The sequence below is a fragment of the Crassostrea angulata genome, chromosome 7 (assembly GCF_025612915.1).
Source record: "Crassostrea angulata isolate pt1a10 chromosome 7, ASM2561291v2, whole genome shotgun sequence".
NCBI classification, from domain to species: domain Eukaryota; kingdom Metazoa; phylum Mollusca; class Bivalvia; order Ostreida; family Ostreidae; genus Magallana; species Magallana angulata.
The window spans coordinates 30,490,338-30,507,316 of NC_069117.1; the positions used below are offsets into that span (position 1 = coordinate 30,490,338).

Here is a 16,979-nt window from a genome sequence, read left to right on the forward strand (position 1 = left end):
GATTTCAGTAACTAATGCAGTTATATACGATAAAATGTATATCTTTCCTTTTATTACTTTTTAAAGTGAAATGATCCGTCGTTTATTCTGTTTTCCATAATAATATTCCACTCTCTGTATAATCGTTACATACTTATTATTGCTTATCTCAAAACAAACCGTTTTAATTTGCTTTATAAAAGCACGCACCAAACTGGGTAACTAGATAACATATATATATATATATATATATATATATATATATATATATCTATATTTATTGTGTTATAGATGCACCAAATATTGGAAACTTGAACCTTTGGGGCACGAATTTAGCGCTATCTGAAGGAAGAACAGGAACGTGGACCTGCTCCGTCACTCATTCCAACCCTGCTTCGACCCTTATTTGGCGAAATGACACTGAAACCTTTATGCCATCCTCACCTGCTGTTGTTACAAAAGCATCAGTAAAGTCATTATTGCTCTTTTATACTCATATAGAAAATATATGATTTGATCAAGTTTTACAACTCCTGTTTGGCAAAACCCGTCTTATGTTTTGCAACAATTCATGTATGTCCAAAGATAAATTATTGGTTTGAGAGCTATAATCAGTTTTAATGTGTGTCATCCTTTATTTAATTTTCAAATAAAACATTTTGTGAAAAAAATCCTTCTTGGGGAGATAATTATATATTGTCTTTACGATTAAGAGAAAATCCTATGGCACTTCCTTGAAATCAAGAGGGGATGATAAGTTTCAAAGGATTTTACTAATTCGTGTTTTGATTCATATTTTAAAACAGTATAAGTTTCAACCCTATATGGTAGCTCATATAAAGTTTATTTGAAATAACTTTAATTTCTTATGTTTTAACACTATCCAAAGGGGGAAATAAGTGACAAGACTTTTAATCAAATGAATTCACACCAATGCTTAAAACAGTGCGAATTGGGATAATTAAAATAAAAAAATGAGAAAACCCAAGATTTTGAAACGTTTGATTTGCATGAATCTTCAGTGTTTCCCTGTGTCAGGAACGATCGTTTAAAATCTACATTATATCGTTGACTCTGAAGCATGACTTATATGAAATAAATTTAGCTTTTGTATTTTTTTTTTTACAGAATTCTTATGAAACACGACAAGAGTGGTCCTTCACATACCATCGAGATCTGTCATTTACTAACTTCACTTGCATCGCCGTCGGCTACAGAAACCAGACCGTGTCAAAGACTATGCAGTTTGGAGATATATATTGTAAGTGTCCCATCATAGAGTCGGAACATTATTCAAATTTTTGCGCTTTGATTTCATAATTTGTTAACATTTTGTTTTGTGTGTGTTTCCTGCATATGATTTTTTTTCGTTACCTTTTGTTTAAAACTTTTTTTGAAAAAAAAAAATTGAAGCTTTTGCTATGGAATAAATAATTCTTTTAGGGGTTCTGCTTTGCTGAACAGTCCGTCCGTCCGACTGTCCTTTCGTCCGCATGATATCTCTTGTCCTATGCATATCTTTTTTCCTCTTCTTTACTTGGTCCAACCTGGTTCATACTTCACCAACAGGGTGCCCTTGTAAAAAAATATGCAGTTATTTTGAATGGACCTTGAACCATGTTTCTTTGTCTGGGGGTATAGTGTGAATTATATGAAACATTCTTGTCCGGGTCATATCTTCTCTACATTGGCCCATTCTGGCTCATACTTACAGACTGTCTATGGTCAAAAGGGTGTGCAGTGACCTTGAATGATATTTATAGGTTAAGGTTATAACAGACAACGCTATAATTCTGTTTGGAGTATATTTACTTCCGCCTAACCTTTTTCAGCTAACACGTCACATAAACTGAGCTTTTGAGTGGATTGTATGCAGTGACCTTAAACCAAGTTTCATATAAAGAACATAGAACAATTAATCATATGAAAAATCCTTTTTCTAGGAAGTCCTCTCTCCCCTCGGTCCAACCTGGCTCATACTTAACCGACAGGAATCCTTTAGTCAAAGTCAAATATAAAGAACATAGCACAATTAATTACATAAAAAATCCTTTTTCTTAGCAATCCTATCTCCCCCGGTCCAACCTGGCTCATACTTCACCGACAGGAATCCTTTAGTCAAAAAATTTACAGTGATCTTTGATGGCTTGTAGGTCAAGTGTCAAAGTCGCATCGTACCACACCAAAATCCTTTTTTTAGAGTTTATATGTACTCTCTGTTTCGCCTAATTTGACTAATACTTCATAAACAGAGCTTTTAAGTTAATTGTGTGCAATTACTTTAAATCAAGTCAATGTTATTGGCCTAACAAATCCCTTCATAATTTTTTTAGATAATAGATTATTTCCCATTTGCTCAATTTTGCTTAGATTGGACAAAAATGCCTGTATGTAAGAAGAAATGAGATGGAATAAAAATTTGAAAAGGTCTATGCCAGCTGTAAAATTTCTGAGTTATAGGTCAAGTTCAAAGCAAGATTCTCTGAAATGCTTTTCATCCTATTGTTCATTGTTTGAGCGGAGTCATTCGAAATGGGCACGATCTCAACAATTTCTACTTCTTACCATTTAAATCTATCTTATATCTGTTATTTCTGTGCTGTAGGCATTTAAGTTTGCATCAGCAATTAGATAAGCAATATACACCTTTTTTAAACTAGATGTCCCAGAGTTGGTAATACGAGGAAAAACAGTTCTAGAGGAAGGGGAAACTCTAAACTTGACATGCCAGGTGGTGGCAGCTAATCCAATGGCAAACGCAACATGGACTGGGACAGGTATCTATTACTAGTATTCATTTCTCGTTGGGAAGTTATATTTTGAGCATTGGCTTAACTGTGTCAACTAGTCATATTGCAGTCTTTAAAGCGGGCTTAGACATAGAATAATACACTACTACGTTTATTCCAAGTGTGATAATGTTGCCACGATAATTAATCATTACCTCTAACAAAAAACATTAGAAAATATTTACTTTTTACGGACATGATCTTGTTAATGATTCCAAAGTGTCATTTGGTGTTTGAACCATTGTGACGTCATAATTTACTTGATAGATATTTTGCCGTGCTTTACTTTTCTTTTGTAGAAAAGAAACAGTTTCTGGACATTCTATATTAGCCCATAAGAAAAAAATCCCGAAATCTATATTCAATTTGACATCATTTAATAGACATAATGGACAAAAAAGATTTGTAACTTATTTCCTGCATATTTCATTGAAAATGACAGTTAAATATGATTGTTCCGTGTGTTTAACGAAGAGTTAATTTCCAGTACACCTTATGAAACAAAGCTATTATTATGAAGCATCATTTTACAAAAAAATATCTTGAATTTAATAAACCTGTAGGCACTTTTAATTTACTAGATCTTGACCGTTATTATGCTGCATGATTACAAACCGAGACTGTTGTACCCCTAAATCTAAGATGATTATTTAAATTGTGTAGCTAGCGGGGTTAAGGAGATATCAAACATTCAGAAAAAACAAGACGGAGAGGAACTAACTTGTGAAGCAACAAACAGTGCCGGATCATCAAGAAAAGCTGCACGAGTAACTGTGCATTGTATGTATTTAACTGTCCGTCTTCCTTTTTCCTTTTTTCTCACTCGATCTCTCTTTCTATATTATGATTATTTAGCAAAATGATCTTTAACAAACCTAAAGTTTGTTTTCATAAATTGAGAGTAAACATTTTAGTATAAAAACTAAACCTTAACAAAAAGGATGCACTCTTATCAACACATTATGACTAACATCTCTATATCAACAAAACTTTCGTTACTTCGATAATACCGTAAAACACACATATAACGAAGTGCCAGAGACGGGCGATTTTACTTCGTTATAAGTGTAATTCGTTATATCCATCGAGTTAAGTCACGGGGAATGAAAATCACTTCGTTGTAAGCGTCAATTCATTATAAGCGTGTTCGTTATAACCGTGTTCTACTGTACATGTATATACTTTGATATAGATGTAATTATCATTTTTTGACTCGAGAGATGATCTAATAAAAAGTTATCAACTTGTTTTTAAATACGAGTAAAGAACCTAAAATATGTTGTTAGTTATACAATACTAGTATTACAGATTTACATCCACAAATATATCACTTACCATACTTATTTCTTACGCAAAATTGATTGTTATTCATAGATCTGTAAAAACCGAAAGAATGAAATTATTTTATCAAAACCTTCATTGACAAAAAAAATAATAGACTGCAAGAAATAATCGAGTATATGTCAGACCTAAATTTCATTTTCAGAAGACGTAACGCGGATTATGCATTTTTTTTGTAATGACGTCACCTTCATATACCGCATGAATCACGAAAGGATACAATTTATTATTTAAATACCCTGCTTTTGTTTTTCAGACGGTCCATATTTCTCCCTCGCTTCAAACGTTTTGGGACGAGAAGGAACCAGTGTTTCAATTGTGGCGACTGTGTCTGCGAATCCAGCTCCTACAAGACTGAACTGGAAAAAGGCTGGAAACGATACCGTATTGTCTACTAGCAGAGTACTTCTCATTGAAAATGCTACAAAAGAAGATGCGGGGGACTATATATTGGAAGCAACAAGGGTCAGGCAACGAGAAAACAACATTACGGAAGACGTCACGAAGAATGTATCTGTACACCTAGAAATCAGACGTGAGTTTACCATAATAATGGGATTTCCTTATTTACTAGTATATCAATGTTCGTGCATTTGGAAAGAAAACACTGTTTTATTAGTTCATGTATTCGTTGCCAGTGATCCTATCAATGTTATACGGTATGTTGTTTGAAATTGCACTTGAGTGACAATTTGATTTTATTGGTCAACTCTTAAAAGAAATCAACAAAAATTGGAATTAAAAAATATGGGGAAAACATTATACATGATTAGAGAGTACCTTTACTTTTATCTATTGCGGCCGTTCACATTATTATATGACATGTTAAAATATAAAAACATGTATTATAAAAACAACAAAATTAATTATTAAATCCTGTCATGCACGTTAAAAGAAGAACACTTGTACAAATTTGATTAAAAATATCAACAAATTAGTTTAGTTATATTTCTTGGTAGTTGTATTGTTTACTCAGAAAATATTTTGGCTAATACAAAACTTTAAAAGATTTTGAGGCGCGTTTTGTTTCAGGGGCGCAGCATTAACTGATACCATTTTGTGAAGACATTGAAGTAAATCCTAAGCGGAATATGAAGTAAATAAGTTAACAATACCTATTAGCAATGCATTTTATGAATAACTAGTCTAACATCATTAAAACTATTTGGACGAATATGATGACAATAAGTGGAGAAAAAAACCCCTACCGATAGAAATGGACGTCAAATTGCTGAATGACACATTTCGATAGGATGGACGTTAGAAAACAAGGAATAAAGGGCAAGTTTTGAGTGAGAAGATAGTTTGTACTTAGGAAATATTTAGAAAAAATCAAAGTATTGAAGTACTGACGGGAGTTTATTCTGTCGATTATTATTTTATATTTTAGAATGAAAGCTATGTTATGTTTCATGGCAAGTAGTTTCTTATATGCATTAGAATTGCGCACATTTTTTATAATATGAATACTCGGACTTTTCCGATAAGAATTTCGAGGATCTAAGTGTTTGTTCAGTAATCGATATATTTCTGAGAAATTGTATGGATCAAAGCAATATTGAACTCTAGTTGACTCTTCAACCAGACCCTCGACTGTCTCCGATAATCTCCGACAAGCAAGAGAGATTCTCTGATTAATTATCGCCGAATTACGGGGCAGTCGGGCGTCTGGTTGAACAAGACTATATTGAACTCTGGCGTAGGAATACATACAGTACCGTCAACGCGGATCCCGTATTTGACCGCGCTCCCCCCGCGGTTATTTAATCCTTTCCGCGTTACACCATCGCGGTTAATTCATCGCGGTCCTCGCTGCAGCCATGTTTAAACCGCGGCGGTGTGGCCTACCGTTGTACAAGGTGATCGGAGATTTTTACCTGTATGCTATTAGACAATTAGACGGCCACCTAACACTGAGAGTCATTCTATACTAGCCATGTCTGATGTATCGTTTTCATTTCACACATTAAAATTATTACGTATTTTAAATGCACGTTTTCAAAACTCCTTATCGATTATTTTAGAGATATTTAATTAAAGAATCATCTGCACCCGTAATAATTTTCATGTAACTGTTGATATACCTATTATTTCAAAAATATTTAGTCATTTTTATAATGTAAGCTACATGACGGAGAGGGTTAGAACTATAAAACATTATTTTTCGATTTTTTAATGATTTTAAACATTTCCGACTACAAAAATGTTTTAATCCATATCAGTTTGTAGCTCGTTTTACGGCACTCTCTCGATGCTCAAGACAATTAATCTAGTCCGTGACAGGCACATGCTACACGGAGAACGTTTACCTACGGTCAACGGCATGATATGAAAATTTTACTCAACCCTTAAAATACTAAATTATATTGACATAATTTTATGTGAGTTCAATATGAAGCTACAACACAAATGTACATGTAGTATCAGCTGCGAATACCGTTTTTTGTAACCGCCCCTCCACCTCTTCAACGTTTTAATGACTGTGAAAGTACATGTTAATTGTACTTGACTTTAGTCCCAATTGTTTAACATAAAGGTGTGAAACCATCGCATTGACGGGAAATCACTCTACGCTTATATGCACAGAATACACTGGTACATTTACATATGAGACAGGTGGATAATCCATGTAACGAGTGACCATCAGGAATTTCATTTGTTTTTCAAACAATTTTACTAACAGTAATAACAAGAGAGAGAGAGAGAGAGAGAGAGAGAGAGAGAGAGAGAGAGAGAGAGGCTGTCGAGACTCAAGACAATTAACCTAGTCCTTGACAAGCACACGCTACGCGGTGTACGTATACCATACGATCAACGGCAAAATATGAAAATTTTACTTTACCCTTAAAATATAAAAAGATATTGATATCATTTGATGTGTGTTGAATATGAAGCTACTACACATATGTGGTATCTGTAGCGAATTATAACGTTTTTTGTACCCCCTTTCCAACGTTTAATGACTGTCAAAGTTAACTGTATTTGTCTCAATTGTTTTACACAAAGGTGTGAAACCATCGCACTGACAGGAAATCACTCTTCGCTTGAACGCACAGAATACACGGGTATGAGGCAGGTGGATATTCCTTGCAACAAGTGACATCCAGGAATTCTACCCGTATATCAAACAATTTATTTAACAGTGACAATAAATAATTGTTTCATTTTACTGCCTTCTTAAACTGTAAAAGGTGTTTAACATGTCTCTTCCCCCGAAAAGAGAGAGAGAGAGAATTAGTTTTCTTTTTAACAGTGTTTAAATAACGTTGTATACGAACTAAACTTCACAAACAGTGTCAAGCATTAAATTAAACACCATAAACAGTATACAATTATTTAATGCTTGAGCAGTCAATAGACCAGAATATTTTTCCCGAGGTGCAGGGAACAGCTCAGTATGATCTATTGCCCGAGGCCAACGGCCGAGGGCAATTGATCATACTGAGCTGTTCCCTGCACCAAGGGAACAAAATTCTGGTCTATTGACTGTTCTAGCATTAAATAATTGTTTTATTACCTAATTCCTTTTTTAGTTTTCGGGGTTTACAATTTGCATATTGCAGATGGTTTTCGTGCCATTATGCAATATACCCAGATTTTTTTTTCATCTTTTACATGCACAAAACCTGTTGCATGCATTACAACATCTCGGTTTGTACGACTACAAATATATCTATCTAAATTGTTCGTACCATTTAAAATCTTGCTATTTTCAAGGTATTTATAAATACATGTAATTTTCCTTGAAAGACAATTCTTCAGAATACAATACATCGAATTTATCAATCATTTTTAAGAACTAAGTAGGAGGGAATTGATGGATCAGGGTATCGCCCACCTCCTCGCACTACAAACTACACTCCATGCATCCCCCTCTTCGAAAATAAAGCTTGAAAAGCAAGCATATAGTGCACATAACTTTTAATTTCTGCGTACCTTTTAAATTCTGCCTCAAATTCAAGCGAAGATAAGCATAGGCATCGGAACCGAGAAGAGGAGGGGCTCAACCCCCCTTTTTTGCAAAGTTAGACCTAACCGTTGGGCACATAGCATCGGACCACCCACCCCCAACCCCCAACCCCCCACACACTCTTTCAATTTGATTCCGACGGCGATGATAAGCTTGCAGATAGCTAGGACATTGTTCTTGTAGACCGTCCATTATTAGTTAATCAGTTAAAGTCCGAGGACTTTAGATTTTCCTGCAATTATTCCTATGTAAAAATCAACTCCACTGAGCCCCCCTGTAACCCCTTAAGAATTTTGAAAAAGAACATAGATTCAATTAGCAATAAGTTATTGTTTCAAATAAATGGAATAATTATGACGTTATTATGATATTATAATGTTGTTCATATATATTCCACCGATGTCTCGCACTTGTAAAGCTTTATAGGTAAGCTCACTCAATCGTGAAATGGAATAAATTTTTATCACCATGACTTTAAAGTCCATCTGTATTTTCAATGGTTTCCTACTACATAGATGGACCAGCCGCTGCACGCATTTCTCCCAACATAACGATGTTAGAGCTTGACATTGGATCATCTGTTCCCCACATCGTATGTACCGCAGACTGTTTTCCAACTTGTGACTTCAAATGGACACAACACTATAGAAACACTCAGAGACATAGATCCGTAACTGCAAACCTGGACCTTGGCAAGGCTACTACAGAAGTCATTGGTGACCACACATGTGAAGCTTACAACTACATTGGAGGACAGAAATACTCAGCTACGGTCACATTTCAGCTGCGAGTAAAATGTAAGAATTATTGTAACAATTAGATGATACAAAATGAACTGTAATCGAACATTTACTGATGATTTTTCTCTTCATACGCACTTCGAAAAATATAATATTGTATGCAAACTTTGTCTTTTTAAATACCTCTTTTACGTGTATCAACTGGGTTTTTTTTATAATTTAATTCAAATTATTTTCATTCATATTATTATAATAATTTTTAAAAATTAAAAGGTTTAATTGTAAAATGATCATCTGTTTCTGTTGAAAAGGCATCATAAAGAGTAGTAAAATTAAATTTTGAAGCATATTTAGGTTATATGTACAAACATCATGATGATATCTAAAATGATATAACTATTTTAAAAATGTTGTTCAATTCTAAAGGCAATTCTCTTTTAGTATGCTATGTAACTTGATTTTTAATTTGTTTGGGTTTTTTGAAGATGCTCCAACAATACAGACAGTGTCCATCAATGGATTATCAAACACCCCATTCAATGAGAGTGGCGTCATTAGGATCACCGCCGTAGTAAGAGCTTTTCCCGCACCATCGGCGGTGACATGGGGCATCAAGAACGATCGATTTACCGACCCGTTTAAGCCATTAACTGGTAAGTGTTAAGCGTATATGTACATACATTAAGTATTTATTTGGTAGCCATTTAAGATATGCAAGGATTCATGATTTTTTTCCTGGTTTTATACATCAGTGTTTTTATCTTTCAAAGAACTTTTTTGTAAACAACAGATGTAGAATTTTTTGGAATTACAAATTTATTATATTTTTTCTTAATTTAACGTAATTGTTTATTTATTGATCATTAGCAGTAGCAATTGTATCTTAACATGATCTGCGTTGCCTAAAATCTTTGTTAATTGATAGATGATTCCAGATACTACGGTAACAGAACTAATGACTGCTCTTATGACTGTGAAAGCACGGAAGTTCTCATCCTTAATCCCCCGTCTTGCACCGACACAGGAAACAAATATTCGGTATATGCAGCGAACGAGAAAGGAAACTCAAGTGTAAAGACAACACTGAACAGAGTTACTATCACATGTGAGATTTAATATGCTTCTACTCTTATTGATAAGATACATGAACCTGTTACCTACACTCGCTCTGTGGATAAAATTAAAACGTTTTGGATCTTTAATTAAATAAAGGGGAATGTTGATGAAAACCGCGAATTTTAAACCATTAAGGGTTTAAACACTTTTCTAATAAATCATTGATAAAAAAAAATAAAGACATCCTTTTAATAAAAGTATTTTTAAGATGGAATTAAGGCACATTCATACCTAAAATTTGCAACTTAGAACAGTAATTGATCAATATTTGAAAAACAACGCCATGTAGCTTAACCTATAAATCCATACTTGTCATGTTTACAGAATGAAAGCACAATTCGACTACACTATAAACAATGCATATAAGCCAAAAATATTAATCTTTTAACTTGAAATTAAAAATTGCTTATTTTTTTTTTGTCTAAGTGGGGGATATTTAACGCCATGTACGCCCATAGCTGACCTTTTTCACACAAATTCTTGTCATACATCCGATAGGCCACGAATGTAGTTTGAACAGAATTTCCTCTTAATTTTAATAGATCTTGGATCACATAAATTACTTCCATAAACACTTTTAGACTTCCGTTTTGAACCTTGACCCATATCTCTCCTTTTCATTAGTATATATTAATATAGAGAATAATGTTGCACCGCACCTCCATAAAAATCCGAATTTCTTGAACAAATTAACGTCTGATAATTTACGTCATATTGTGTCTCCCCTTTGAAAGGGGAGACATATTGTTTTTGTCGACTTTCTTATTCTTCTTCATCCAAATTTGCCCAGGCCGTAAATTGAATACCCTTTGACATTAAGACCTCAAACTTGGAATATATGTAGATGGTATTGAGAAGGAGTGCATGCCAGCAAAATTTTTGACCTTGGCCTTTTTTGTTCTTCAAAGTCAAGATTTTCATTAAAAAAATTGTCCGGACCATAACACAAGACTCCTTTAACATACAGACTTTTAACCTTTATCATAGATAGATGGTATATAACCTAGTTGAACCTTATCAAAATTTTTGATATTGACCTAGAATTTTTATTTCAAGGTCATATTAGAAATAGTCATCATTGTTCAACTTCTGAATATATGTTTGACAGAAGGACTTCAAATTTTAAACAAAGAACAATAATAATATACTTAGGTGTACTATTGAATAATATTTGACCTTGACCTTGTTTTACTCAAACAATACCCACTAGTTTCCTTTCTCCTTGCAAGTCTAGAATATGTAATAGAACATATGAAGAGAAATCTTCGTCATGAAGAATGGGCGGAGCGAAGCGAAGAGTAGCCCATTCTTCATGATAAAGATTTCTCTTCATATGATTTTACTGTCTTAGAACAAAACCTAGTTCAATGAAATCAAAGATCTGAGGAAAATACACTGCAAATATTGCCGTGCCTTAATTGACATATCTGGAGCCCGGTGTTTTTATTTAAGTGAAAATTAAATAAACTTTTATATTTTTAACGTGGACTTCCAATCAAGTCATGTTATAATGAATATGATGAAAAGGATATTGGTTTTGATTAAATATTGATATCGTGTTAAGGTGTTAAATCTATACAGATGATTTAAAATATAACTTACATTTGTACAAGGTGAGTAAATACAAGTTTTCACTAAACTTTTTAACACTATTTCGTTATTTATCTATCCATTACGTAAGTCAACGCGTATGAATTTTCAAAACAATAATAATGATAATAATATTAATATCATTTTTTTGTAAAAATGGGTGGATGAGATAGATAGATAGATAGATAGATAGATAGATAGATAGATGGATAGATAAATGGAGTAACTGGCATCAATGATCTGTTACTTTTAGGTATTCCTCGTCGGGTGTATTACAGTTTCACACACTTTAAATGTGAAGGCGAGGAACTAAATATGACCGCTTCATTTGTCTCAGTTCCCGGACCCTTTATAACATGGTACAAACAGCCAGACAATAAAAATCACGTCTACTATGAAGATTTCCGAGGGAATTGGAATACCCTATATTACACATCGCGATATCACGTCCAGTTTGTTACTTCTCAAACGTTCGGGACATACATGGTTGTAGCCGAGAATAGCAGAGGGGTTTCAAACGGGAGGGTTCTTGTTCAAGTGAACAGGAAACCTAATTGCACAGGTAATGGTAAATCGATGTCACTACACTATATATATATATATATATATATATATATATATATATATATATATATATATATATATATATATATATATATATATATATATTTGCTTTGATCATTTTTGTTTGTGTAATAAAAAAAAGATTACTATTTTAATCTATATGAGATGTAAAAATAAGGTTGTAATATTATTAATACCACTAGATTAAACATTGAGTGTTTTAAAATAGTAAACTTTTCCTTCTTCTGGAAGCGTGAATATACTCATTTTTAGCTTCTGGAATGCTTTGTAGAAGGAAGTACTACAACAACAACAAGCAGTACCACAGACAGAAGTGATGCGTCTACCCTCATATACAATGGGGAAATTATGACTAGAATAATTCTGTATGTTGTCGCGTGCAAAGTTGTTATCAAGGTGAGCTTGAAATAAACATCATAATAATCTTTTCTTTGGCATGTCAAACGTTGCAATATTCGATCTTTTCCATTTGTTATATATATATATATATATATATATATATATATATATATATATATATATATATATATATATATATATTCATTTGTATTGCATAATTTTCCATTTGTATTATATAATTTTTTCCATTTGTATAATACAATTTTTTATCTGTATTGTATATTTTTCTATTTGTACTCTAAAATTTTCCTTTTGTCTTCAATAATTCTCAGTTCTTATTCTGTAATATTCTATTTGAATTGTATAATTTTCAATTCGTATTCTATTACCTCCATTTGTATTATTTTGATATTAATTTGTATCGTATGATATTCTTTAATTTTGATGTGTATTCTATAATTTCCATTTGTATGGTATAATTTTCGTATGTATTTTTATGATTTTCCATTTGCATTGTATAGATATTCATTTGTATTGTATAATTTTCAATTTGTATTGTATAATTTTATTTGTATTGTATAAATATTTATTTGTATTTTATGGTTTTCTATTTGTATTCTATAATTTTTCATTTGTATTGTATAACTTTCAATTTGTATTCTATTATTATACATCACGAGTAAAAAGTCATACAATACCAATTGAAAGTTATAGAATACAAATGAAAAGTTATAGAATACAAATGGAGATTGGTACAAAACAAATAAAAATTATACAATACAAATGAAATTCATACAAAACAACTGGGAAATTAAATGGGAAATCAAACAATACAAACAGAAAGTAATACAATACAAACAGAAAATAATACAATGCAAATGAAATTCATACAATGCAAATAGAAAAATATACAATACAAATGGAAAATCATACAATACAAATGGAAAATCAGAGAATACAAATGCAAAAATCATACAATATAAAAAGAACATTTTACAATACAAAAGAAAAATATACAATTCAAAAGGAAAAATATTCAATACAAATGGAAAATTATTAAATATAAATGAATATTTTTACAATACAGTTGGAAAATTATACAATACAAATAGTAAATTATAGAATACAAATAAAAAATCATACAATACAAATGAATATTTATACAATATTAATGGAAAATTTTATAATACAAATGAAAATTATAAAATACAAATAAAAAATTATACACTAAAAATGAATATTTATACAATACAAATAGAAAAGATCCAGTATTGCAATGTTTGACATGCTGTAATTTTCTAACATTTTTCAGCCTGTTGTCGAAAAAGATATATGGAGACTTTTTACTAAACTAGGTCAATATTAATATTTATACTAAAAAATCTTATGTATTGAAGATAGGCCTTAGCTTTCACGTCTAGATCATTTTTTCAACTTTAATAATGTGTACGAATATTGTACATTTACATCAATATGCAATTTGACAATGCATTACCTGTACCTGTATTTGTGATTAGAATTTATTGCTTATTTGGTACGGAAATATTATGATACTTAGTGGGAAAAGCTTGTAATCAGAAATTTAAAAACATCCCGATGCACTAAATGTTTTACAGTATAACCACATCTTCTGTTTTAAAAATACTAACACCTGCGTATAACTTAATTTATTCAATGTTTAGTAAATAGTAACGGATTCTTATTAAGCGAAATTGTATTAGGCCTTCGTTCTAATGTCGGTTTAAAACTAAATGTTCAACTCTATTATTTCAGGCAAAGTACTAAACAACACAGCACAATTAGAAAAGGATGAAGAATTTTTTTATGCATTTTGTAAAAAATATGGAACGGATTTTGTGAGCTTAACAATATTGCGTGTTTTGTTGTGATTTTTTAAGGTCTATAAGAACTGCATGCTGTAATAAGGATAAGAATGTTTGATATAAAATACATGCACGTATTTGCAATACAGTTCAACATTTTACAGAATAATATCAATGAAGAAAAAAATATGATACTAAATGGAAGAATGATTAAGGAAAAAACTAATATTTTTATGACATTTAATAATTATAATTGTTTTTTTGGTGTGGTAAAACATGCCTGTTTAAGGACGAATAAGATACTGAATAATTAAAAAAACAATTAATCTGATTTATTGATTATAAAAATAAATGAAATAAATCATCATAAATAGATAATAAATAATTTTATTTATTTACAAAAAATCATTGAAAACAATATATATTTAACATAACATAGATTTATGAAATATGTTAAATACTTTGAATATTTTGATTTAAAGCAATATGAGCTTTATTTTTAATAATTTTATGATAAGTCTGCATGTTACTTAAACTTTTATGGTGAATGAAATTTGAAAAATTCATCAATTTTTTTCAGAAGAAAGATTGCTCTGATAAGGAATAAACAGCAATTTGGTTTTTGTACAGGACGACAATAATTCAATTTTGCTCCAATTAAGGCTTCTTAACGGCTTTTCCCACCAAAATACAGCTTACAGAATTTTAAAACCATGATTTGTTTAGGTCATTTTAGAAGAAAAACACATTTTCGTATAAAGAAATTTCAACATGAAAATCGCAGCTCATTTTGCTTTAAAATGGAGTATATGTATCAAAACCTCCCAAAATGTCAATTTAGTACCTCAGTGATTTTTATTTTCTTTTATAGCTGTCCATCATTCTTTTGTCATAGTCTATATAAGGTCTATTAAAAAACAAACCGATTTCAATCAACAAAATTGTGGAGTGTGACCAACTTTAAATTAAAATTTCATTTTGTATTTCAAAAATTGAACGAGTATTGTAATGCTTAATAATAAATATGTGGTTTTTTCAAATTTTTAAATCGTATTTGTCGTATCCTACGTGAAAAATTCCAGTAACTGCATGGCAAGTGATTCATTCTATTTAAAGTTGTAAACCGTTGAAGTGAAGGGGGTGTGATGTCGTGTTTTTATCAAAACAATGATTTTATAACTTAATTGTTACTACAAATAATGATATATATATTTCACAAGTAAAAATACACAAACTAAAGATACTTTAACAAAGTTTGTTCCTCATTTGTGAGTAGTAGAATATTTTTTTTATATGTGAAAAAAAGCTTCACGGAATTAAAATTGGAAGCCTCTTCGGATTTCTCGAAATCCCGGATAGCTCGACATTTGTTGAAGTTAGTGATACCGATGTTTACGTGAATTAACATCATTCTCCATTCAATGAATTTTTGGAATACACATTGCATAGATATATATATATAGATATATATAGATATATATATATATATATATATATATATATATATATAGATATATATATATATATATATATATATATATATATATATATATATATATATATATATATATATATATATATGCATATTAACTATGATGTATGTATATCTAAACCCTTCACTTTGGGCAGGTATATTCTTTACATAAAGGATTTTTTAGATGATATTGGTACATATAAATGTTTTTTATGTTTATCCTGAATGAATCAAAGTGGGTTTATGAATACGGAACCTTAATCTCATTTATTTTAAAAACCTCTGGTAAAAAATATAACACTTCTAATGTAAAATATTTAGATATAAAAAACGATTTGAAATTTCAGTTTATAAAGTTTCATGGTTGAATAAGATGATTTCCCGTTTTACTAGGCCATAGATTTTTTAATATTGAATTTGCATCAAAAAATCCTTGCAATTTGGAAAACCTTTTTATTGCAGTTTGTCTTGTGACAATAAATGTGATTTATAAAATTATAAATATTGGACAAAACATTTTAAGATGTAAATTTGGTACAATTTTAAATATTGTAATAAGTTTGGAACTCAAATACTAAATAAAACACAACCAAAATGTAAGCATATGTCTTGATTATAACGATTTTGCATTGAGCGAATTTCTTTGACACCATAAAGATAATGTGCACTAAAACCTGGATATGAAAGATTAACAATTTAACAGTGGTAAGTTATGAGGATGTTTAAAGATTTTTTGCTGCATTTAAGAAGATTGTAAAATTTAAAAAAAAAGTTATGATCTAATTGTTTTGTGACAAAATTAATCAGTATTGGTGAATATTTTTGGATCTTCCGATATGCGCAGACAGAGAATGCTCTCATGCCAATACTAGTATTTGTGAAACGGCACAACTTATCTTTACCAAAGAGAACATTAGGTTTAAAGCATGTGAATTGTCTATGTTGAACAAATGCAGCATCCGTTAGGGAAATACTAGACTTTGACCCGTGCGTACGGGTTGACATTGCAGGCTTAAAGCATCGGGGGGAGGGGGGGCACTGTTTTGAACAACAAAGATTTTTCTTAAATTTAGATACAAAAAAATGAATTAACATGGAGTTGGCGCCCACTTTTATGGGACTATGTAAAATTTATTTAATAATATGGAAATAAACAGTGAAATTGAAGTTTAAGGTATACATAAACTTCCCCATTTTTGCCTTTTCTTTTTTTGTGCCTGCATTGCATATGAT

The 16,979-nt window shown here is 31.2% G+C and overlaps 1 protein-coding gene across 1 annotated transcript; it reads left to right on the forward strand.

Annotated features, from left to right (window-relative positions):
- The first annotated feature begins 290 nt into the window (after positions 1–290).
- On the forward strand, positions 291–15,714 carry LOC128155863 (hemicentin-2-like). Its single transcript, XM_052817741.1, has 11 exons — positions 291–446; positions 1,108–1,240; positions 2,640–2,756; positions 3,432–3,548; positions 4,366–4,644; positions 8,595–8,876; positions 9,305–9,472; positions 9,745–9,924; positions 11,779–12,087; positions 12,382–12,506; positions 14,223–15,714. The coding sequence occupies exons 1-11, from the start codon at positions 411–413 to the stop codon at positions 14,232–14,234; spliced, it is 1,758 nt and encodes a 585-aa protein (XP_052673701.1). The 5' UTR covers positions 291–410; the 3' UTR covers positions 14,235–15,714.
- Positions 15,715–16,979: the final 1,265 nt, after the last annotated feature.